Here is a 23,990-nt window from a genome sequence, read left to right on the forward strand (position 1 = left end):
CAATCTTGGGTGTGCAATCAGCGTGCCATGCAGTAACGTGGGAGGAATCCGGGGTACCCGCAGAAAACCCACGCAGGTCCGGGGAGAACATGCAACCTCCACACAGGGAGGCCGGAGCTGGAATCAAACCCTACACCTTTGCACTGTGAGGTTGACGCGCTAACCACTGGTCCACCGGGCCGCCCTCTTAAATTGTGTCGAACCGATTGTCAATAATAAGTTGACGTTTTGCTTTTTCTTCAGTGATGTTTTTTTTTTTTTAATTATCCACCAATCTATTTTCGAATCCGCTTATCCTCACAAGGTTCGTGGGCATGCTGGGGCCTATCCCAACTGTCTTCGGGCAGTTTGAACTGGTTGCCAGACAATCAAAGTGCATCGTATGATTTTTTTTAATTATAATTGCAAAATTGCACACACTCTTCCACGTTACGTGGGAAAATGTTTTCAAATATATATGGAATTCTAATTCTAGTTAACTTTTTTCTCCTGGTTCGCATATATTCCATGTATGAAATACACCTCAAGCCAAGTCACGTTCAAGACTTTTAAGTAGACGTCATGACATTCCCTTATTTTATTGCATTGCACGTCGTCTATTCGGGCCTGTAAATATTTATAGAGGATGGGAAGTTCTTTGCTTGCAGAGACACTGTCAGATAAGATTTGAACCAGGTGTGCTATCTCTCTCCACCAATTCCGATTAGGCTACTGTAACACCTTCCTTATGTTGTTTACTCTGGAAGTCTTCCCTCGCCACAGGTCTTAGTCCTGCGTAGAACTCTGCGGCCTAAATTCGTGAATAATAATTTAAACCTGTGCTCTGATCTGAAACTTCTGTAAAGGTGCCATCTTTCTTCATTTGGGGCTTTGATGCTTTCAGTTTAGCAGTCATGTGCCTGTAGTCTGATGGCTGATATCACTGCCGCCCAAGTTGATAATAAAGTCCTGATGCGTTCCCACCACAGGCCTTGTGAGATTTACTTCCATTTTCCTCGAGCCACTAAGTACGACTTGGAAGATGTGTCCGGGGGTGATGTCACCAGGACTGCCCGCATGAAAAGAGAGCGATAACTGTACTGTGGCTGAGGGGAGAACATGCAATGGCGCTCGAGACGAGGTTTGTACTTTTCCACTTGCTCTATGTCATCCCAAAGGCATGATCGGCCCTCTGGTCAAATTTCATCACAGATAGGAAGCTGGGCCTCGGATCACGATTAGTCTAGGCTAGATTTGTTCTAAGTCTTGACGAGAATAGAAGTGGTTGTAAAATAAATTTAATAAAAAGACAATGGACAGTAATACTTCGGTACATTTGTCAGGCAAACTCAGAAGTCAGCCTACATTTGCGGCTTGTCATGCGTATCATGTGAGACCTCAGTTCAGTGAGCATCTAAAGACTTAACTCAAATTTGCTTTTGGCTGTTTTTTTTAATTCTAATGCATTCCTTCCATCCATCCGTTTTCTATACTGCTTGTTTTTACTGAGTTCACCAGCAAGGTCGAGCCTATTCCACATCCTGGACGAGTCACCGGTCAAACACAGGGTACATATAGAAAAATGAAAGTCTTCTATTCACCTAGCATGCATGTGTTCCACAGCAGTTGTTGAGTTAACAGAAGAAATTTCTTTTAACAATGAAAAAAAATTTGATTGCAGTGGGAATATTTATTGATCTTAAAAAAGCATTTCACACAATAAACCATGACATAATGCAACAAAAAATGTTTGTATTTGGCATAGTATTAAAAATTGAGTATTATATTATGCAATTAGAGAACAAGCCAAATGTTTGTTGGTCGTTAAAGTGTCTATTTATTTATTTACTCATGAATAAATACAATGGCTTATTTTCCATACATAGCACAGTAGTATTGTGGGAGGGCTTAATTTAAGAAGCTTTGCTTCTGCACTTTCATTTTTAACCTGTTTATTTTTTGTTTGTATTTTAAAATCTCGCTATGTATGATGGTACAAATAAAGTACACCTTGACCTTGACCTTGTTTGGTATGTGGGACAAAGCTGGAGTACCTGGAGAAAACACATACAAGCATAAGAAGAACATGCAAACTCCAGCCAAGATTCAAATCCAGATGTGTTCCACCATGCTGCCGAAGTGTATTCCCTGAAAAAAAAACAAAACATGACTTATGTGGAAAGACGGTTGTTTTCTAACCGTTATAATGGAAACAACGGTGCATCTCAAATGTGAAGTCATACATTTGTTCCTATGCTTATCAGTGTGTCTCAACATCTTAAAATTCCTTAATTCTGAGCTCACACACCTGCATCCGCATCTTAACAATGACCTTTCACATTGCCTGCAGCGGTTGTAATTCAGCTCAGACATTTACAACATGCTGTACGTTTTTATACAATAATTTTCATTTTTATGGAATAACAACAGCTGCATTTTATGGAAAAGGGGGAATAAAAAGTCATTACAAAAGCCATGTTTTACAACATGATCACCTTTCTTTTTTGCCCACCTCAAATAACTTTGCTGATGACCTAATTTCGTTCTAGTCTTTAAAAGATAATATGCAGCCTAAAGGCGTGCCAGCCCCCCCCCCCCCAGGAAAAATAATCCTATTTTGTCAATACTCAAAAATTGTGATAATTTCAACATTCACCATTTATGCATGCCTGTGGCTATATTTGCCCTAATGAGACTACATGCTTATCAGTTGACGTTCACATACACACACACACACACACACACACACACACACACACACACACACACACACACACACACACACACACACCACCACACACAACCCCACCCCACACAGACACACACACACACACATACACACACATGCACACACTTATGCACACTAACACTAGCGGTACTTTGATTATCGTCTGAGTCCTGATTCACATTTCTTAAAAACACATCCATTCTTATCACACAAAGGCTCAAGTGTTGAATGACATCATATGAAATTAAATACCAAGTTAGTCACTGTTTTGAAAGCAAGACTGCCAGGATCCTCACATAGCAGAAAAAGGCAAGCAGCGACAGTGCAATATTTCGCCCTGATGCATAAATGTAACCTGTTCTCCTGAGGCAAATGTAAAAATATAATCCTATGATGGCTTAGAGTTAATACACAACTCAACACAGGTTACAATAGTCGACCTTCAACCGTTCCCATAGTGCTGATGGACTTCCATCTATTCATTCTATTAGTGTTTATACTGTTCAGGGGAGTTGGAGCCTATCCCCGTTGATTTGGGGTGAAAGGCAGACTACAGCTCATCAGTCAGGCACAGGACACATTAAAGACAGTTACACTCACATTGACACCGTCACTGAGAGGGAATTGAACTCATGCTGCCTGCAGTGTAGTCAGTGGAAGGCAACCATTCCACCATGTTTGACTGCCAAATTGTTCGCGAAATGAATATTAAATGAGCAGGCTGTCATCTTGTTTTTTTTCTTGTTACTGTAAGATGAATCGTTCCTTTTAGTTCCTTAATTTGTTGCCCAAAGTCATTTGTAGTTTGAAACATCAAAGAGGAACTAATGTTTTGTTTTTGGTTCAAGACTATGGTGGTGTTGCAAATCAGTGTTCAGATCAGGGACACGCACATACTTTTCTTTGAGTTTGGTTCCAAGAAACCCTCAGGTGGCAGTTAGGCTGGCGGGATGAGGTCACACCGTCATGTATAACAGCATTGGTTCCCATGGTGATGGTGCAACAGCAGCAGGAAGCAATCTAGTCATATCAAAGGCCCGTATAACAGAAAATGTCGTGTGTCTTATTTTTACTCCCCTAAAGGTATCAATCACCTCGAGAGAGTCTTAACCTTTAACCTGTGATGTCATTCCAGCGGAAGGTTGGCTGCCTTCGAGTCTTATTGTGGAAGTTGTGTTGACCCGTTGTAGTGCGATGAATTAATCACATGAACAGACTCTAATCTGGTGCTGCGGTCTGCCTGGGGCGCATTACTGCACATCTGAGTCACTCCACTTTCCCAAGGATCGAGCATTTTTAATGCAAAAAACATACAGAAACAAACAAGTAAGGTTTGAAGTCGAATACATTTACATTGACAAGCATTTGCACATTTACATACTTGGGGCTGCTCTGTAATCATGACATCTCTGTAAAAATAACTTTCATGTGAATTTGCTTTCTGCAAGAGTAAGATTATAAGTGAGCCAATCTACATCTTGACTTCATTTTCAACATTAGCTTAATGTTTTAGATGAGGTCATTCTTCCCTGTCATCTTCTGTGCATGGGGTGAATAAGAAATGAGCAATAATTAGCAGACCCTTTTGAAATGAACTTTGGTCAACACTTGATATCTCATCACAGCATGAGTTTAATTGAAGACAGGCAAATAAATGGTTTCTCCTTTAAAATACAAGGTAGCCTCAGGGGCATTACGTAACACCTTGGACCCACCTGAGAGTTGGGCTTTATTGTTCGTCTCATTCATGTCACCTCCCGTTAGAGGAATGGATGAGCTCATTGTTGACAACAGGCTGAGCAATGCGTGCTTGTCGATGTGTAACCTCAGATGACAATAAGATGACAAATAAGTTGTCACCGTGACAAAAAACGTGACGAAGCAGATTGAGTTTGAACTTGTTTAGAATTTCAACGAATAAACATTTACATTTATCCCATGAGGGCAGCATGTGGTTTGCACTTAAAGGTTCGAGTTTCAGCATTTGAATCTCGGTTCCAGCCTACCTTTGTGAAGTTTTGATGTTCTCCCCTGCCGAGAGTGGGTTTTCTCCAGGTACACTCGTTTCCACCCACATGCCAACATGCTAATTCTTAAAACTCTGCGTGAATGTCAGTGTGAATGGTGGTTTGTCTATGTGCCCTGTGATTGGCGGGTGACAAGTCCAGAGTCAGCTCATCTAATGAGTGCAAGTGCTATGAAAAAATGTACTGTATGTTCCATGCATTTGCTGGTTAACGTCATTAAGTTAGCCTAATTAGCCTATGCCAACATTTTACAGTTTACCTTTTTTTTTTCTCGTGTTCCAACAACGAGTTCATTGTTTAGCAACATCATGACAAATAGAGTTAGAGAGATTAGATCACTTTTTTTTTTTTGTATTGTACAAGTACAGTACAGGCAATGGAATGCAGTTACAAGCTATTTTAAAGTGCTACTTCCACTAATTGTGAATATGTATAATTGAAGGGAATGTGGATGCACCTAACTATAGACTGTATCAGAATATTTACTGGTGATTAGATGGCAAGGTGCAACATCGCCAACAACAGGTGTGTGTTGTTGATCATAAATGTTACCAATCAAGGAAAGGCAGTTGGATGAGTCAGCGCAAGAATAAGCAGTGCATATAACACTGGAGAGATAAAGTATGACGCATATAGAGACGGAGCATAATACGTCGTGTTTATAGGCAAGTGTCGTTAGACCCCACGTGAAAAAACAATTGGCTTTCAAACAGTTGTCATGCAATCACGAAGCAATGTCCCAACTGTTTTAGGGGAAGGAGGGAGAAGTGCGGCTGCCTTTCGGCAAAAATAGAAAGTAAGCCACATAATTAAAGTCATTCAGGACAAAATGCTACCAGTTGTCTCTCCTGTTGCAGTCAATCTGAGCGACTCGGGCGAGACTTGTACACACTGGGCTTTACACATACGCTATGCGGTGTATATTAGGATTGTAAAAATTAAATGGCGCTTGAAAAATACGGGAAATGTAAAAAAGATTACTACACGGAAAAAAAGGTGTCACGGCCTGAAAGAAAGCATAACGAGTGCAGCATAATGATAATGCATACATTATCTTTAATTTAGCTTCGAAGCACTTTCCTGGACACATTTGTTCATTGAAATGGACACACAAGGCCAATTGACACACAAAGCCACAAACGCACCGCATACAATAAACAACTGCTCCCGAGTATGTGCATTAAAGGCACTCGGAATAAACTACAAAGATGACAAACCACAGAGCTGCATTTGTATGGTTCATCGTAAATGGACTGCATTTATGAAGTCTATTTTCACCACAGCGGTGCTTTTGAATGCCTTACAATGTTACGTCACACATACTGTATTCATACACTGACAGGGACATTTTGGGGACGAGTGCCTGGAGCTTGGTCTTGGTCCATTAGTTTTTGTTTTCACTAAACTAAGCTTTCAGTCTCAGTCCAAATACCGCGTAATATTTTAAAATTGAATTTGGGTAGCTTTCACCCAGTCTGATCCCAACTTTTTATACCCAATAAGCAAGATGTGGAATTACTAATTTTTATTCAATCCATACCCCCGCTGAAAGACTTTCCTTACAAAGCATAGCTTGTTGGTTCACACGTAATTGGTCAATAAAAGCTGCTATACAAGTCCTAATTTCTCTTAATGCTGCGCTATTTCAGTGAACCACAAGCAAGAAAATGAGCACATGTGCATACCAATCTTCATCTTAAGAAACTCACAAAGAGCTCTGTTCATTAAATAAGCAACGAATTAAAGGAAAATGCATGATTCAATCATCTGGCCGCAGAATTAGATCATGTTCTATGACATCATGCTGGACTGCATGTAGCTGTTGACTTTATCCAGCTATTGCGGAAGTCAAATCAGAGTATTTAACATCCTGGGAATATGTCTGCACATTCACATTCTGCAGCTCCTTGTCCTTTAGTGTGATCGTATAAACAGATCGTGGCCTTGACTGATACAAGCCTGACTGTGTTCCACGGCAGGACTGCTTACTTTATTTTGAGGTTATGCAATGGCAAGCCTGCATGTTGGAGAGTCATTTCAGGAGAGGGTCAATAATAATGCAGAATTTGGAGATCAATCAAATCCAAGAGTGTGCCTCATTCCAGCAATTCTACTGTGCGTACAGTTTGATGGCGGCGCGGGCACCCGCAGCGGCTCCCCTTGTTGTATGTTGTCTTGTGAGGGAAGAAATTTCATCTGTGCTGTATGTTGCACATACAGCACATTTGACAATAAAGTTGTACTTGATACTTGATACTTGATACTTGATATTTCAACAGAATACCAACACACACTTCTCCTTTCACTTAGTAGTTTATTTAGTACAATGGTGGTTGTGCTGCTTGTCATCTCAACAGATGGGCGGTTTTGATGTGAAGCGATAAGGAAAAAGGCTACGTGCTATAGATTTCACGGCAGACAAACATTGCAAAGCTCTTCCATCGCTATTCCTGCCCACAAAATACCTAACAGCAGTTGGTTTGTAGCAGTTGTTGTTAACGCAGAGTCATTCTGCAGTTGGACAACTCCTGTTCTCCGTGTCAGTCCCAACAACAGACAGACACCACATGTGCTGGCTATTAAAGCTGTGAAACACACCACTAAGCAAATGTGGACACTGCGGGATCAGATGGATGACGCAATGTGTGCAAACGCTGACAGGTGTGACGATCAGGGTAGCCTTTTAAAAAAGGAAGCACCACACACTGTTTCGAAACAAAACATTCGCTGAGTACCTCAAGAAGAACTCACTGAGACATTCTTGACGTTGTCTTTTTTGGGGATAGTACAATAGAAGAAGTGTGACATTTTATCAATAAAAAAAAGCCAGCATCCATTTTCTACACCACAATGTCGTAGCTTCGAACACATGGTCAAATCTGTATTTTGCAATTCAAACTTAAACACACAAAACAATAATTATCTCAAAATCCTGATGTGCTAGGAAATAAGTAGAGGCATTTTTAAACTCATTGTCAAAAATACATTTAGGGACACATCAAGGCATCTCTGACTAAAATTTGCTGTTGTACATGCATATGTAATTGGAAAAAAGGATTTGTCCCTTTCGAAGCAAGGATGCATGAGAAGAAAACAAATACAGCCATTCAAAAATACAACAAAGAGAAACACTCTAAATTGAGGTTACAATGTCTGCAGGAATACATTGTGGGTCTCCATGACCCTTCCTAGTTTCTTAACACACTTAAGATGCATGTTAACGATAACAGCGTGTGAACGCCTCAGTATCATTTTCCGTACCATGAAGATAAATGAGGCTTACATGTAACAGCTCAAACGCAAAGCAATTGACCCAGACGAGATTGTTGTACTTGCCACATCCCCAAATTTTTGGGACATCTTCCAGACAATAACATCATCTAACTGCAATTGTGTAATATCAACAGTGTGAAAAGTTCTGCTGTGTGGACAGGTTTTGGAAAGTTTGAGTGATCACGGTTTGCATAAGCTTCTTTGTGTGTATTTTAGCCGTCACGCTTGAGAAGCCTCTTTATTTATGCAGACCCACTCTCATCCACCTAAGATCTTTGCGGGTCTCCAGCTTTTTCGCTCGTGTCCATCCTTTATATATAATCACCTATAAAGATTTTAAAGGAGCAGCTTTTGGCAGCCGTGGCTTTGCAGTCTGGCTATTGTCCATGACATGCAGCTGGCATTGGGAAAAAATGCCTGCACACAACGTATCAATCAAAGCGCTGCGACAGAGGATCAAACTGAGTAGTGATGCAGGCAGTCCCATGGCAGCTGTAATATGTTTTCTCAGTGCCACACTCCTTGGACAAGTCTCTACTTCCCTGCATTTGAAACCAGGTTGATCTTCAACCAACCCAACCCCTTGGCAATGTCATGCTTTGTAAAATTAAAGCGCGAATCATCCTGAATGTAGGGTGTGTCATGTATGTTTCAGGTTTTCAGGTGATTTTAATGTTTTAATGCATAAAACCATGTTAATGGTCAATAAAACTGTTTCCTAGGTGTTAATTGTGATGAATTCCTTAAACCACAAGCAAAAAAAAAGAAAAGGCAGACATGAATACTAAACCTAATAAAGTCAGTTGTTCATTTAATTACCGTAGCCATTAGAGAAAGGAAAATGTATGATGTAATGCTACACATTGAGAGCTGAAGCTACCACACAGAGGGGAATAAATGCAGCACATCTAATATAAACCTTCTTTGAGGTTATCAAATGGTTGTAAAGTCTAGAATGAACTGTACTCTATTCCTAACAGCTTCATGACTTATGACTGGCATAATTTTTATTCCAGGGATTTTTTATTTATTTCTTTTTTAAAATGAATAGTTAAATTGGAATGCTCAAAAGTGTATGCGAGCCAACTGGAGCTTCTGCTCATGTTATTTGCCCAAAACTAGATGAGGTGTTATGTTACATCTACTCGGTAACAGTTGAAGCGTTGCTCTTCTGCAAAACCTAGGAGCAAGGATGAATTGGTGGGCGCCCTCTGTTGATGGCAATGAGAGACCGCTTCTTCTCCCCAACACTTTTTGTCACTTTTTCATAATTATTTCACTATCCAAATACAAGCTTTTTTTTTTAGAATTACAATTTATTCAAGTGCTTCATCTTTGTATTAAAGACCCTGTAAAGTGAATTCATAAATAGTAAATAAATGCATTATACAGTAAATGTTTGAAGATAATTTCTGAAAAGATGTGCAAAGACTGAGAAATGTGTACAACTCATTTGTGGTGACATATGAAAAGGTTTTTCACCATTTCAGTTTTCCTGATTTTTTTGTGCATGGCTATTTTGGAATCTGTTCTGAGTCGACGCTCCCCTATTATATAAGAATTTGAGCACCTTCATTTGCATCAGCAATTATATGGTGCAATGATGAATAAAATTATATGGTGCAATTATGAATGCCCATCTCTGTTCTCAAGGGTTGTGGACGTGCTGGAGCCTATCCCAGCTGTCTTCCGGCAGCCAACCGCAAGGCACACATAGACGAACAACCATTCACGCTCACAATCACACCTAGGGACAATTTTGAGTGTTCCATTAAACTGCCATGCATGTTTTTGGAACGTGGGAGAAAACCGGGGTACTCAGAGAAAGCCCACACAGGCACAAGGAAAACATACAAACCCCACAAAGGAAGGCCAGAGCTGGAATTGAACCCTACCCATATGCAAAGTGAGGCAGACGTGCTAATCAGTCGACACCGTGCCGCCCTCTGACAAATATAATGTATATAAATATATTTCTGATCCGCTTTATACTCACAAGGGTCGCGGCGGGTGCTGGAGCCTATCCCAGCTGTCTTCGGGCAGTCGGCAGGGCACACATTGACGAACAACCATCCGTGCACACTAACACCTAGGGACAATTTTGAGTGTTCAATCAGCCTGTCATGCATGTTTTTGGAATGTGGGAGGAAACCGGAGGACCTGAGGAAAACCCACACAGGCACGGGGAGAGCATGCAAACGATCGAACCCACAACCTCAGCACTGTGAGGTCGACGCGCTAGCCACTCGATCACCGGGCCGCCCTATAAATATATGTATTTCATTTTTTATCCTTCTACCATCTGGTATTGAGGTAATCCAAAAGTAATTAAATTACATGCACTGCGCAACCTGCAAGTGGTCTATACATAGTGGTCATGTTTAATTAGGAATAAAAATCTTCCCTGTAGGGGGACCCCTGATGACATAAGTTTGAAAACCCCTGATACATGACTTGGACATATCCACATTGCAAACAAACATGAGGCCTGGCGACGTTATCCACACCGGCAAGCAGTAGACGGCCTGTTTCCTCTTCTGAAAAAGTGATCAAGTTTGTCCGGCAATGCACGTTGACTCTGAACAATTAACATTCTCAGTGGCAGTGCCTGGCTGGACCAGAATACTGAACTGTAAAACCGGAACAGTAAGTAGGCAGTTTCTTGCAGTGTCTGTCACATGACTCCTATGAGATGCGCGTGACAGATTTGTCGTGACTCAGGCGCTAGGGGGCGCGCTCCCTCACCTACCGACACGTCACAACGTCCCTGTCTGCCTGCCTGCGTCCAAAAACATCAGAGACCGCCTACGACTCTGCTCCAAGGTAAGCTATACGATACTTATTAACACTGTGAACACAATGGTTGTTGCGGTGTCCACTGACCAGCCTTGCCTCATATGCAAATAAATGTCGCTGTTGTAAATCGTGTCATTTTATGGTCGGTTTAGGGCCATGCGCTCACTATGGTAGCGTAGTTTAGCTTTAGCCTAGCCTAGTCGGCAAGAGTCCCACACTATCGCACGAATGTGGAACAAGATAACGATAACCTCGTCTAAGTTGTTTGTGACCACCTAACTGTCTTTCACAGACACGGCAGTGAAAATGTACTGTTAATGCTAACTAGGTGCAGGACGAGGCTGTGGGAAGGTGTTGTTGCTTTTTGCTCTGTTCCAATGAGTCTAATTAGCTAATAATGTTCATGTTCCTAAATCGGACACATGATCTCCTATGACAGCTTGGTATGTGAATCTTTTTCACCGCCTCTCAAGAGGTCGTTGTACATAAGCATACTGAAGGTGACGACACGTATAGTTTACACATGTTGTTGTGCAAACCCGACATTGCCTTGACTTGCTTCTACTTTGTGCAAAGGTGGATGTATATTGTACACAGCCCACATAAACAGTATGTGTGATGAAATAAAGGAATCGTCGCCAAGATCTGGTGCTCCCCCTCAAAATAGATGAGGTCGCTTGGGGATGTATTTTTAAGTGCAAACAAAGGTTGGAGGTCAACAAGAAAGTGGGTCATTGAACAGAATGGGGAGAGTGGGGGCTGCAAACTGTTTTGCTGTAACTGGGTCTCCCCTTGGAGCGGAATGCCTTACAGTTCTGAGGGAGGGGGTTCGAATCCAGGCTACGGCCATCCTGTGTAGCGTTTGCATGTTCTGCTTGTGTGGGTTTTCTCCTGGTACTGCAGTTGCCTCCAACATTCCAAGACTGTCCTTGTTGTTCAACTCCAAATTGTCCATAAGTGTGAGTGGGAATCTCTGTTTGTGCCTTGCAAATGTCGACCAGTCCAGGGTGTATGCTGTCTCTGGTCAGCTGAGATAGGCTCCAACATATTTGTGACCTAAGTGGTAGTGAAAGGATGGCTGAATGGATGGTTCCTCCTTGGATTAGTTAGAAGTCAATATTAATTTGATAAATTCAATTTCTGTTTGTTTTTGGCCTTAAGTTTCAATTTCAAATTTTGGGTGGTTGTTGTTTACAGTGCGGTAGAACGGAATTGCTTTGAACCTAGGGCAGGGTCCCACAGTAAGCTTTTTTGGGTGGTGGCGCACATGCTAAGTTTTGGTTGCCCTGCTAAAACAGGCCGACATGTGGATGAAATAGTGAAGCCTGTAGTCTCTGTCGCCAAAATGCATGTAAGTACAGGCAATCAAGGCAGCCACTTAAAAAAAAAAAAATCATACGCTCCATTCCAGTATATGGATAATGCAATTTTAAAGGGGAAGTCAACCCCCAAATTTTCTTTACAGTAATATGTTCGATGTGCTTTCACTAGTCTGAACAGATCAGAATCAATCAGAATGCAGTGTTTAAACTAATAGGGTTGCATACAATTTATTGTAACAAATTTTGGAGGGGGTTGACTTTCCCATTTTCCACTAGGTGGAAGAAGTTTGATTTGACCTTTGTCTGCCATTGTCAAGAGATGGTCAGAGTCCAGCCACCAAACTACACAGAAGCTTTCTTGTATAATAAGCAAAATGTCGTGTTAGCACATATTACTAGTAGCTCAAGAGCAGGATCAGCATCAACTTCTAATAACTGGCACATACTCAAATATTTGGTGATGCTGTCAAGGTGTTGCTTGTGGGTTTTGGTATTTGTGTTTACCAATCCATGTAACACACACATGAATTGACACATCAGCTGTGTGATTTGACCGCTTGATGATGAAGTGCTTCCACCACAAGTGAAAATCTTGATGCGAGGTTTATGCACACTTTTCTCTTTAGACTCCGAGCTGTAGAGAACATTTAGTTGTCACTCTCTAGCTCTGCCTCCCAATGGCATTCTGACCAAGGAATCGTACAGGCAGGTGGAATGTGCCGTGTCTCATTTGCATGAGATCGAACTCCACCCCAAAGCCATTCACCCAGGGTGGCCTTACCAGTTAGGGGTGATGCAATCCTTTGTCGTTTGTGTCTTGACACCAAAGACTGTTAGAGACCTGTTGAGGATCATGGTAACTGTTCTAAATTGTGAATAATGGGTCAAAAACACACAAATGAAACTGGTCTGGACAAAAATGATTTTACCCTCATCTTAATATTTTGGTTTTCAGACAAACACTGCAAACCTTTTTAGCCAAACACTGCGATCAAACGGGTTCTGTAACTCACAGAGACTTGCAATTCGACAAGTATTTTGGCCTACTTCTCATGAGCAAACATTTGAAGGGTGTCTTTTCCTGACTGCAACTTTCGGCACCTTCCACAGACGTTCAGTAAGATTTAGATGTGGGCTCATGGGAAGTCACTTCAGAATAGTCTGATGTGTTCCTCTGTGTTCTTCGCTATACGTGGGTGTTTTTAGCTGTGTATTTTGGGTTGTTGTTGAATAACCCACAAACTGAGACTGAGACAAAGCTTTCTGACACTGGGTAGGATGCTTTGCTTTTATTCTTTTGACAGTAGAACTGGGCAATGATATGATCAAGATTCGTGACCGTGATCAGTTTCAGAATGATTACGGTAATCACTGCAAGCGAATTCCCTTTGTCCAACCCGGTGGAAATGTTTGCTACAATAGCCAATTAATTGACTTTCTCCTGCGTTTTTTATTACTCCCGCAGGGGCACATTGTTTATTTTGGGTCTTGCATACCTGCTAAAACACACAAGACTGTAAACTAGTTCATTGTGTTATTTTTTATTGATCAATTCATTTGTTGTTCTGTTGAGTAAAAATGTTTTCATGTCTGTTTTCTGTGTTCATCTTTTGCATATACAGTAGTTGTCAAATATAGTACAGATGCTTTCAAACTGGCAATTAAAAAACATTTTGAAAAAAAATCATGATACTGTATTCTAGATCAGAGGATATGAAAAAAATAGTTGTGATTTTTTTTTAGGGGGTACTACATATAATACTCAGCTCCAGTTGATCTTCACATTTCATTTTAGCCTTCACCGATCCAAGGCACCCAATGCTAGACCCAGTCCAACATCATCGGGCCGCCTCCATGGTTTACAGTATTGTGTTAGTTTCTTTGTATGCTACAGTTTTGTGTCTGTAAACATACATTAGAGCTGATGTGACCAAAAAGCAACATTTTTTTCAGAAGCATTGTGGCTTGTCATACATTTTGTGAAATTCCAGTTACTGTATATCAGTTGTGGCAATTTTCTTTCTTTGGAAGGCAACCTTCAAAGTTGAATTTGTGATCCCCGATCGCGGAATTTGCCGCGGATTTCAAAGCTGTCAGCGGAATTGAAAGCAGTCCGCAGCGATAAGGGTGAGAATATTACATTCACATTTAGGTTTAATTCCGGCACCTGGTTGTGGCGATCAGATGGGTCGCGTTCACACTGCAGGACGTGATGCCCACTTCAAAATTTTTTCTTGCTGTTTTTATGTTCTCGTTCTTGTCAGCAAGGCTAAGCTAGTCCGGGACCAGTTCTTTCGTTATCACCGCCGTTGTCAGGAGTCTTTTTTTTTTTTTCTTAACTCCTCTTATTGTGTTCACAGGTTAAATGGTGGAAATTGGCCTAATGGAGGCGAAGTGATCAACTCTGCAGAGGTGCAGCCAAGTGGAATGTTGCGTTGGTCTGTCCACCTTGAAGGAGGGCCACGGAGAGTCAATCATGCCGCTGTGGCCGTGGGGCACAAGGTGTACACCTTTGGGGGCTACTGCTCCGGGGAGGACTATGAGACGCTACGTCAGATTGACGTGCATGTTTTCAACACTGGTAAGTTAGAATGGATAACCATACACTCAGGGTTTCCATGGGTTGCACTTTGATTTTTTTTTTCCAAGTTGTCAAATTGTATTTGAAATGTCTACTGTGGCTGCTATACGGAAGCTTCTCTTGACTTTTAAAGCCAATTCGAAAAAAGCCCCGCTGAAGAGTTAAAAGTCATACTCAAGAATGTGCTTGATGAAAATTTACATATGTTCTCCATTTTTTTTATTGTCCCTTTAATTAAAGTGCTAAGTGTAAATGCAGTTGGGATTTCTAAAGTTTTCCCCTAAATAATAAATTGATATGATATGTTCTTTTAACTGCACAGGCAATATTTTGCATACATAACTTATTAATGGCTAAACAATTGTGTAAATAAGTTAGAATAATAACAATAAATTTGATTTGCATAGCACCTTTCATTGCACCCAAGGGCACTTAGAAAAGAAGACCTGACAGCTAACAATAGCAGTTGTTTGGTGAGGTCTTGCAAGATTTACTCAAGTCTTGCCTGATATGCTGACTTTTGTGACCTCCATTTTTTTTCTTGAAAGCCTGTTTTGGTTTGAATTCCAAATTGCTTGACTATTAATGAAGTCTTTCCACAATACTTGTCCAGTATCATCTGTGGGTTGAGTAATTTGAGCCTTCTTGTTTGGTGTGTGCCAAAAGATCAGTGCAAGCAAACCTTCATGAAGATGCAGTTATCTCATTTGAAATGGAAATGAGAGCATCTCAGCTATTGTTTCATTATTTCATCAGGTTGCTTGCTCTGTAATTCTTCCCTTTGATGTCTGTTCTGCAGCATTGCCTGCTGTCACACCGCTCTACCTTGTGATTGATTTTTAAAACGTGTTTCCACCTTCTGTTGTAGACATCTGCAAATGAGTAATTGGTAAAATATTATACAAGAATGAAACAGCAGTGCAAACATAAAGAACACATTTTAATAAAATGTATCAACTTCATCATCTTGGAGCACAAGGGAAGTCTAAACTCTCCCTCATTGTGTTACGATATTCTTCATTTCTCAACCATTTTATGCCATAGTGTCCCTGCGCTGGATGAACTTGCCCCCGGTGAGGCCCGTTGGACATGAGCGTGCTCGAGAAGTGCCATACATGCGTTATGGTCACACGGCAGTGCTACTGGATGAGACCATCTACTTGTGGGGGGGACGCAATGACACTGAAGGGGCCTGCAATGTGCTGTACGCGTTCGATGTCAGTAAGTAGAGACCACTCACAATACGTCTGAGAACTGTCCATAGGGAAAGTAACTTCCTTAAGGGTAATAATGATGATCACAAATCTTAGCAGTTCTCTCTCTCTCTCTCTCTCTCTCTCTCTGAGAAAGAGAGATGTAGTATATTGGTTGATTTGAACGCTTCAGAAATTCCCCAGTTTATTTCATACCACAGTTTTCAATTGCGGTCGGTCTATGTTGACTGTGAGGAAAAGGTTAAAATTAAAACTAAGAGGCAGTCTGAAATGTGACACATCATTCTGACAGTCTGAGGTTAAAACTAGGTAAGGTTGTGGTTGTAAGAGTTAATGCTGTCAACATGCTTTTCATTTATTTGGCACAGGAAGTTTTCTTTGACAAATGTTAAAAGCAAATAATTTAGAGGTGGAACAATTGGTCAACAATGAACCAGATGTCAAATCGATCGTTGTCGAAATCCCCGGAATTTCAGCTTCTCAACAGTAAATATTCTCAGATTTCTGTAGCCCTCCATGGAAGCAGACTGATTATGTTGTATCAAAATAAAACAGCAGGAGTAGGGTCCATCTCGCCGACCGGTAAGCATCACAGAAAATGGATGTATGGATGGAGTTTGCGTGCTTTGTCAATGTTGAGTTGTGCTGTTTTTAAAACAAACGTTTTGTATGCTACCCTTTAATCGGACAAACTATTTAACACATGCCATTTTGGTCCGTTTGTGTACAGGCAGCCAAAATGACTATTTGCGTAAAACGCTCACTAAATATCTGCTGACTTGTTACCAACAGTTTGATGTATAGTGGTGGGAATTAATGTAAGCTCTCCTTGCGCTGCAGATACCCACAGATGGTTCACACCAAGAATTTCTGGGACAGTTCCAGGGGCAAGAGATGGTCACTCAGCCTGCGTTCTGTTCAAGGCAATGTATATATTTGGAGGATACGAGCAGCTGGTAAGTCTTTGACCAGCTTCCTTTTCAGTCATGGAAATACATCTGTTGTGAAAGTTGGCAAATTGAGTTCAGTATGAATTTTGGGTAACCACACTGTCACACATGAAAATTAAAGTATTTAATTAATTTCCTCTCCTGCGCTCTAGGCTGACTGCTTCTCTAATGACATCCACAAGCTGGACACCACTACCATGCATTGGTCTTTAATTGATGTCATGGTGAGCTTAAAAAAAAGTTTCTATTTTTCGATCAGTAATTGAAAATCAGGAGTTTCATGGATCAAGTCCTGCCGCAGAAAGAAAAAAAAATGTTGGAGTGATACTAGTCTTCTTCCTGACTACTTTTGAGATTCACGTAAGCAAGGCACAGACGCCACCCTCTGGCTCATGAGGTGCAATGTTTGCGCACCTCTGTTATGGCCTTCTCAAGCTACACGACCTTTTTGTAGTTCACAACAGTCGCGCCGTCAGATATTTTTCCCCAAGTCTCGTTATGCAGGTTTGGTTTCCTTTAATAATGTCCACTAGGTGGCACAATTTCCCTTCAAGTTTCATCTCAGTGTCGAGGCCAATTAACTGTGATGTGGTGTTGAAAGATATGAAATCAAATTTGGACCTATTAAATGATTTTTTTATTTTCAACAAATGCGCTCTATTTTTATTTTTATTTTTTTGCCCTTCAGGGCATTCCAGCAAGCTGGCGGGACTTCCACTCAGCAACCATCATCGGGACAAAAATGTTTGTATTTGGAGGACGAGGGGACCACTTTGGTCCATTCCACTCCAACAATGAGATCTACTGCAACAAAATAGAAGTGTTTGATACACAGACCAATACCTGGTTGAGCTCTCCAACAACACAGCTCTTACCCGATGGACGCAGGAGTCACTCAGCTTGTAAGGAACTCTTTCAACTTGCCGAGCACTGCACTGCTGTTTAGCTACAATTCTAGAAGTTTATCTCGGCAGGGTCTTATGTTATTAATGTAAATGTCTCTCTCTTGTCTCCGTGAACGTGTAGTTTGCTACAAGGGGGAGCTGTACATATTTGGAGGCTACAACGCCGATTTGGACCAGCACTTCAATGATCTCTGGAAATTCACTCCAGGTGATGCTTTTTCGTATCTCTGTTGCTTTTTTTCACTTGGGGTCATGTTTGCATTTCCTGTAGTTCTATATAATTGTGACCCATTTTCAGTCATGGTGTTCAACAGTGTCACTTTAAAGTGTCAAGTCAAAAATGTTCTCTTCAATATTATGCTCTATGCACCTCTGGTATTCTAAATACAATATTCTGATTAATATTGCATGTGTGGAAAATGAATCAAGCAGCAAAATCCACCCATCTCAGGGGGCAGCCATTTCGTCACTTTATTGACTGAAAATGACATCAGTTATCTTCACCCTGGGATGGATAAAAACAAGTACATGTTGATGTTTAATTCATATTCCACAAATGCAATACTAATTTGAATACCATGCTGGGCTAGTGGGGGTGCATATAACTTATTGCTGTAAAGAAAATGCTTGATTTGAGCCTTTAAGATCGTATTAACCAACTTTCCTATTTCTTCAAGCCTCTCCTTCATATTAAACCAACAATTTCATTGCTCGTAGCTGTGCAATGCACAAAAGGTCACATTCGATGTGCTGTACTACATACACTGGCGGTCGGGATGTACAGTTTGAATAAAACCGCTAACCATAAGGCCTTTCTCGGCTGAATTACAAGTCTGCTTTGGCAGTCATAGCCGCTAGATGGCAGCATCTGAGTTCCAATCCCAATTCTCTCAACAGGTCTTAATGGCCTGTTACCATAGCGATACCATGATACCGTTCACTGCACTTGTTTGACATGCGCAACCTTACAGTGCATATTAAGACTTCACACCCCTGTTCAAATGCCAGGTGGCTGTGATATGAAAAATGAGACCAAGCTAAATAATTTCAAAGCCTTTTCCACCGCCAATGTAAACTATCACATCTACAACTCATTTGGAGAAAACAAAAACAAACAGAAAACGTCTAGAAAGGGGAAATGCACATAACTGAGGCTCATGTGGTTTTACAAGTATGCTCACCCTCTTATGTCTATGGATGTGACTGTATTCAGAATAAGTCGACCACCTTTAAACAGATGTTACAGATACCTGGAACCCTTTAAAGTGTCTCTCAATAATCCCAAATAAAGTAGGGCTGCTGTAGTGGGCTTTTCCTGACATTTTTATAGTCACATCTTATTGCACAAGTCATGGTCCGCAGAGAGCTTCCACAGCATCGGGGTCAGCTCATTGTTCAGAAGTATCACTCAGGAGAAGGGTGCCAAAGAATTTACCTTGCATTAAATATACCATGTAACACAGTGAAGACACTCATTATAAAGTGGAGAAAATATTGCACAACACAGACACAACCAAGCACCGGAAACATGGGGCAGAGTGTGGTGCTATTAAGGCGAGGGCCTATGTTCTTGTTTTATTTTATTTCGATGTCAAGTTGTGTTAAAAGTCTGCATGTTAAGATACTTAATGCAGTAAACTAATCGGATGTTTTGCTGAGCATGTGTGTATGGTCTATCTCCCAAAGCACGGTCTCCCGCGGGAATTATTTCATCCCTATGTACCAGGATGGTGAAATGTTTGCGGGCAGTGTAGGGGGTAATATATTAAATATGTTAAAATATTCAATAAAAAAGACACTTCAAACAAACTTAAGAATGTATTTATGGACATATTTTGATTTATTCATAATGCCTCTTCACTATAACTATCCTCTAAGTCAAAGGGAACCGTTTTCGAATGAATTCTAAACACCCCTCTCACTTTTGTATAGAATTTTGCAATTCAAAGGGCTGACTTGTGGATACGCCTGGTGATATTTGTATTTCTTTATTTATTTTTATCTTTGGACACCTAAGTAGGACAAGTAATGAATAGTTCAATAATAGACTCATCTGTCGATTGTTAATTGATGAATCTGGATGAATCTGGAGGTCGTTGTTTTCCAAAGTAAAATGTCTTGGTTTGAAAAAACACAAATGTAAGCTGGTTGCAGTCTGGTTCCACGGAAGACTTCAGAAATCTGATATTTACCGCTGAGAGGCTAAAATTCAGAGAATTTGGACACTTTTTAAATTAACACATCTAAATGTTCATTTGATTATCAAATGAACTATTGTTTAATTTGATAATCCATTAGTTGATGATTAATCGGTGCACCTGTACATCGAAGTAAATTTTGAAAGTTGCATCAAAGAAAGTCAACTCTTCATGATTAATCTAGTGCAGAAAGCAGTGAAGCTCAGTCTACAGGTTTGTATGTGTAATGTGTCAATACCGTATTGTACATGTTGTATTCCCAAATAATTAACATCTTCATCAGTGTGTTCTGTTTGTTACATTAAATCTGTACAGAAGCCTTTTCATGGACGAAAGTAGAACCCAAGGGGAAAGGCCCATGTCCTCGAAGACGACAGTGCTGCTGCATGGTTGGGGATCGAATCATCCTCTTTGGAGGAACCAGGTAAAGCAGAAAATATTGAAATATTTTGCTCCATACACAGTACAGTCGATACAGCTTTTCACTGTTAGTTATGACTAATCATGCCTGGATATACAACTACTCACCCTCTTATTATTCTCACATGATGCATAAATTAGATTCATTTCAAATTTAAATTTGATCCCATTTAGTGGGAGTAGAGGGTGCGTAACGGCAATACAGTTAAGAGATGGAACCTTGCCAGAAGTCGCTGTTCTACACAGTCATCAAAATACTTGTTAAATACTGTATGAAGAATAAGAATATTTTCACTGGATATTTGTGAAGTATGTTTGAATAGGGTTTTTATTTTCCTTTTCTGGGGGAATGACTGCTCTCTCCTCCCGACATGCCAATGTGATGGTCTGGCTCCTGTAGACGGTAGCCTGGGATAATTTCATTGGTGGTCATAAGGCAGTAATGATAACTGGTGCCTGCTAAGGTGCCACTGTGCTTTATGTAGGCCAGTAGCCAGTGGAGTAATGAGGTAGCTAACGGCTTTTAGATGGCCCGGCGTAGTCGGGACCTGGGCTATTGTTATCATGAGGCTGAGTTATCAGTCAAAACCCCACTGGGATAACTTGATAGTGCAGATGGGAAGGTTGTGGATAAGAGTCCTCTCAGGCCCACTACGTCTACAGGCCCAAAGTCCTTCAGACTTCAAATCATGATAACTCAGTCTAGATTGCCGTAGTGTCATCGCTTTAATTACGGTACAACTTACATCACCTATATACATGGATAAAATTGTTGGGAACCCTCTTGTTAAAATCCCGCAATTGTCACAGCATTAACTTGAAACTATAAATTTAGTGAAAATTAACAAATGAAATTAGACATTTCTTTTGAATTGTGGTTCAATACTTGGAAAAAATGGTGATGGCACCCTTGACTTCATATGTCGTTGCACAGCTTTTTGTGGCAATCCCTGAAATCAAACATTTTCCTTTAACTGTAAAAGAGTGATTGGAGAGTCAAACTGTCTATGATAAAAATTATATCAACTGTACTGGCCATGTTTGGAAAAAACATTTTCATATTATTAATGGTGATGCAAGACGACAAATAAGGTGACCATTTTACTTTTATGCATTTATTCAACAGTAAAAGACTTAACTTTAATAGCAAGTGTGTAGGATGTAATCACGTCTTTGATGCACCTCACACATCAATTTTTTTTACAGTAACTTTCGCAAGGGCACAATTAAATGGACTACCAGTGAGTGTAATGGAACGTGTTAAATTGATATAAAGCTGTGCTATCATAACAGTGAAGACGTGTATCACAGCAATATAATTTTTAATTGAATGAGAAATACTGATCACCACTGTAAGACATTTGACCAGAGAAAATCAATTGTGGTCTTGCATCTTGCGAAGTTAGAAATGCAAGCCTGCAATTTGTGTTGTAGAAAATGGTTAAGCATTGTTTTGATTCCCCTGGATGTCCATGTCCCTTTGGATTAGCCCAAGTTGGATTTCACAAGAGTCTTTATTTCCTGTCGAGACCAGATAGGGCTTGGATGGGTCACAGTTTGTTGGTCAGTGTGGTTGGAATCACCTGAACAATCAAAGATGTTAATCGAGCCTGGAAAGCGATCAAACACCACAATTATAAGTGAATTAAATCATTATTAATTTTGTCTTCAAATCAGGAACCTTCTCATTTTGGTCCACATTTACTCGATGTAATGTCTGGCCCAAGCTGTTGTTGTTGTTACTGTACAAATAAGTGTGATCTCAACAGTCCGGAAACAAGTTGAGCACACAGTTCTATTGACTGGCATTGAATGTTTGTTTAAATGGGTGCCTGTAAGCTTCTTACGCACAGGAACTCCCATAAGCACGAGCGCACACGTAGTAAGACGCACAAATGAACACTAAGTGGCTTCGAAGTCATCCATTTGTTTTCTTTCCCTTATTACTACCATCGATTTTTTTTTTGCAATTAACTTTATATTTAAAATTTTACTACATGGTAATGAAAAGGTCCTTTTCTATTTAAGACCGATCTATTTTCAAGCAACTTGGACCGTGTGTTTGTTTTAACACGACCTAACAACAGGAGGGCAGTTAACAGGCCTACAAAGTTATTGGGATCTGTCTCTACGCTGCTGACTAATGCTTGCACAGGCCCCATGAATTATTGACACTTGCTTGTGTTTTTTGGGAGTCTGCTCATTTGGTAGGTCGGCCCAAGGAAATTGTGTTCAAATTTATGGCACACATTTTGTTTTCCTGGGTTGGTTGTCCTTTCACACTGATCTTAAACAGAACCCTTCTGTTGATATTTATTCTCAGTCCTAGATTTGTGTGGGCATAATTTATTACTTCCGTGAGCTACAATAAAACTCAGAAACTTCCAAATTGCCCAGCTTTCAAAGGCATTTTAATGTGTGAAATGATCAGTTTGCCCTAATTGCAGCAGGAGAGTAACTACATGTATATAGGCTGTCAATAATAAAAAGAAAACAAAAGTTTTAGACCAAAAAAAAAGTAATTCTCAATTCAGGTTACTCTGATTGCAATTTTTACACAAGAATTGACCCAATTTAGAGCATGCTTCATAAATGGGGTGTACTGGTACACATTACTTTGGGGAAAATGTGCAGTTTGTCTGTGAGTGAACTGACTGGCCGGTTATTCGTGGTATTATATTGAGTGCCACTTACGTCAGTGTAAACAGGCATGCTGAGCTCCAGAGAGGCGCGTAATTCTGCCCCATCTCTGATTTATGACCTGAGGGAGTATTCTTTCTCACGGAGTGCAATTTGATCTGCCCTCTCCACCTCTGTTACACTCATTTGCTGAGACCTGCTCATTGCCCCACGAAGGACGACCCATGCATGACTAACTCCACCTGCACTGACCTTCACCTACGAAAGCAATTAACTGCATACCCTGCAAACTAAAACATCCATTTAAAAAAAAAAAAATCTACATCCATGCGAGTTAATGTACGTAGTCCAGCTTTATAGATATCTTGCTGGACTTTGAGTGTCACAGCTAAGATGAACAAACCATGTTACCATGTTATGGTATGGCTAAATGGCAAATTATTTTAAGGCTGAAAATTGGGCATCATATGTGGGGTACAGTGGGAAAAGTGCATGGCAGATTGGCATGCTGTGAGCAGACAGATTCCAAGCTGTGAAGGAGAATCTGGTGCCATAAATATTATGAGTTTGGTTGGCATCAAATATAAATTGTTATTAGTGCAATTAATGCCTTCAAGATTGCAATAATCATTATTGAAGTGAAATAAAAAATATATCTCGTGGCTTCTTTAACTTTAAGACGTGACTCATCCCAAGTGTGGTAAGTTACGCTTTTATGCTCTTTGTCTGGACACCTTGGTGGTGCCCACTGATGAATTGCATTCCAAAGTCCTGATCCCGGCGGCGAACAATTGCGAGGTCTTATAAAGGCAGCCGATGCTGCGTTCTCATCAAGATTCTTTCAAGGTCACAAATGTTCGACAAACGGTCGCCAGGCATTTGCCTGTACTTTTCTGAACATGTTCAACATCCCCATGTGACAAGAACCCCCCCCCCCCCCCCCAAACATCGCTAGCA

At 40.6% G+C, this 23,990-nt stretch overlaps 1 protein-coding gene across 3 annotated transcripts in view; it reads left to right on the forward strand.

The window, feature by feature from the left end:
* The first annotated feature begins 10,725 nt into the window (after positions 1 to 10,725).
* Positions 10,726 to 23,990, forward strand: part of klhdc3 (kelch domain containing 3) — a 27,134-nt gene continuing 13,869 nt past the window's right edge. The window contains exons 1-9 of one of the 3 annotated variants that reach the window (XM_019870623.1): positions 10,726 to 10,830; positions 12,752 to 12,830; positions 14,486 to 14,706; positions 15,751 to 15,927; positions 16,761 to 16,876; positions 17,023 to 17,094; positions 17,559 to 17,772; positions 17,897 to 17,983; positions 20,289 to 20,397. In XM_019870623.1, the coding sequence (XP_019726182.1) occupies positions 14,553 to 14,706; positions 15,751 to 15,927; positions 16,761 to 16,876; positions 17,023 to 17,094; positions 17,559 to 17,772; positions 17,897 to 17,983; positions 20,289 to 20,397 (929 nt within the window). In that variant the 5' untranslated portion in view covers positions 10,726 to 10,830; positions 12,752 to 12,830; positions 14,486 to 14,552. The remainder of the gene's footprint in view (positions 10,831 to 12,751; positions 12,831 to 14,485; positions 14,707 to 15,750; positions 15,928 to 16,760; positions 16,877 to 17,022; positions 17,095 to 17,558; positions 17,773 to 17,896; positions 17,984 to 20,288; positions 20,398 to 23,990) is intronic. The other 2 variants (XM_019870621.1, XM_019870622.1) reach the window with 2 other exon arrangements.

The sequence above is a fragment of the Hippocampus comes genome, unplaced genomic scaffold (genome assembly GCF_001891065.2).
Source record: "Hippocampus comes isolate QL1 unplaced genomic scaffold, H_comes_QL1_v1.1 scaffold76, whole genome shotgun sequence".
Lineage (NCBI taxonomy): Eukaryota > Metazoa > Chordata > Actinopteri > Syngnathiformes > Syngnathidae > Hippocampus > Hippocampus comes.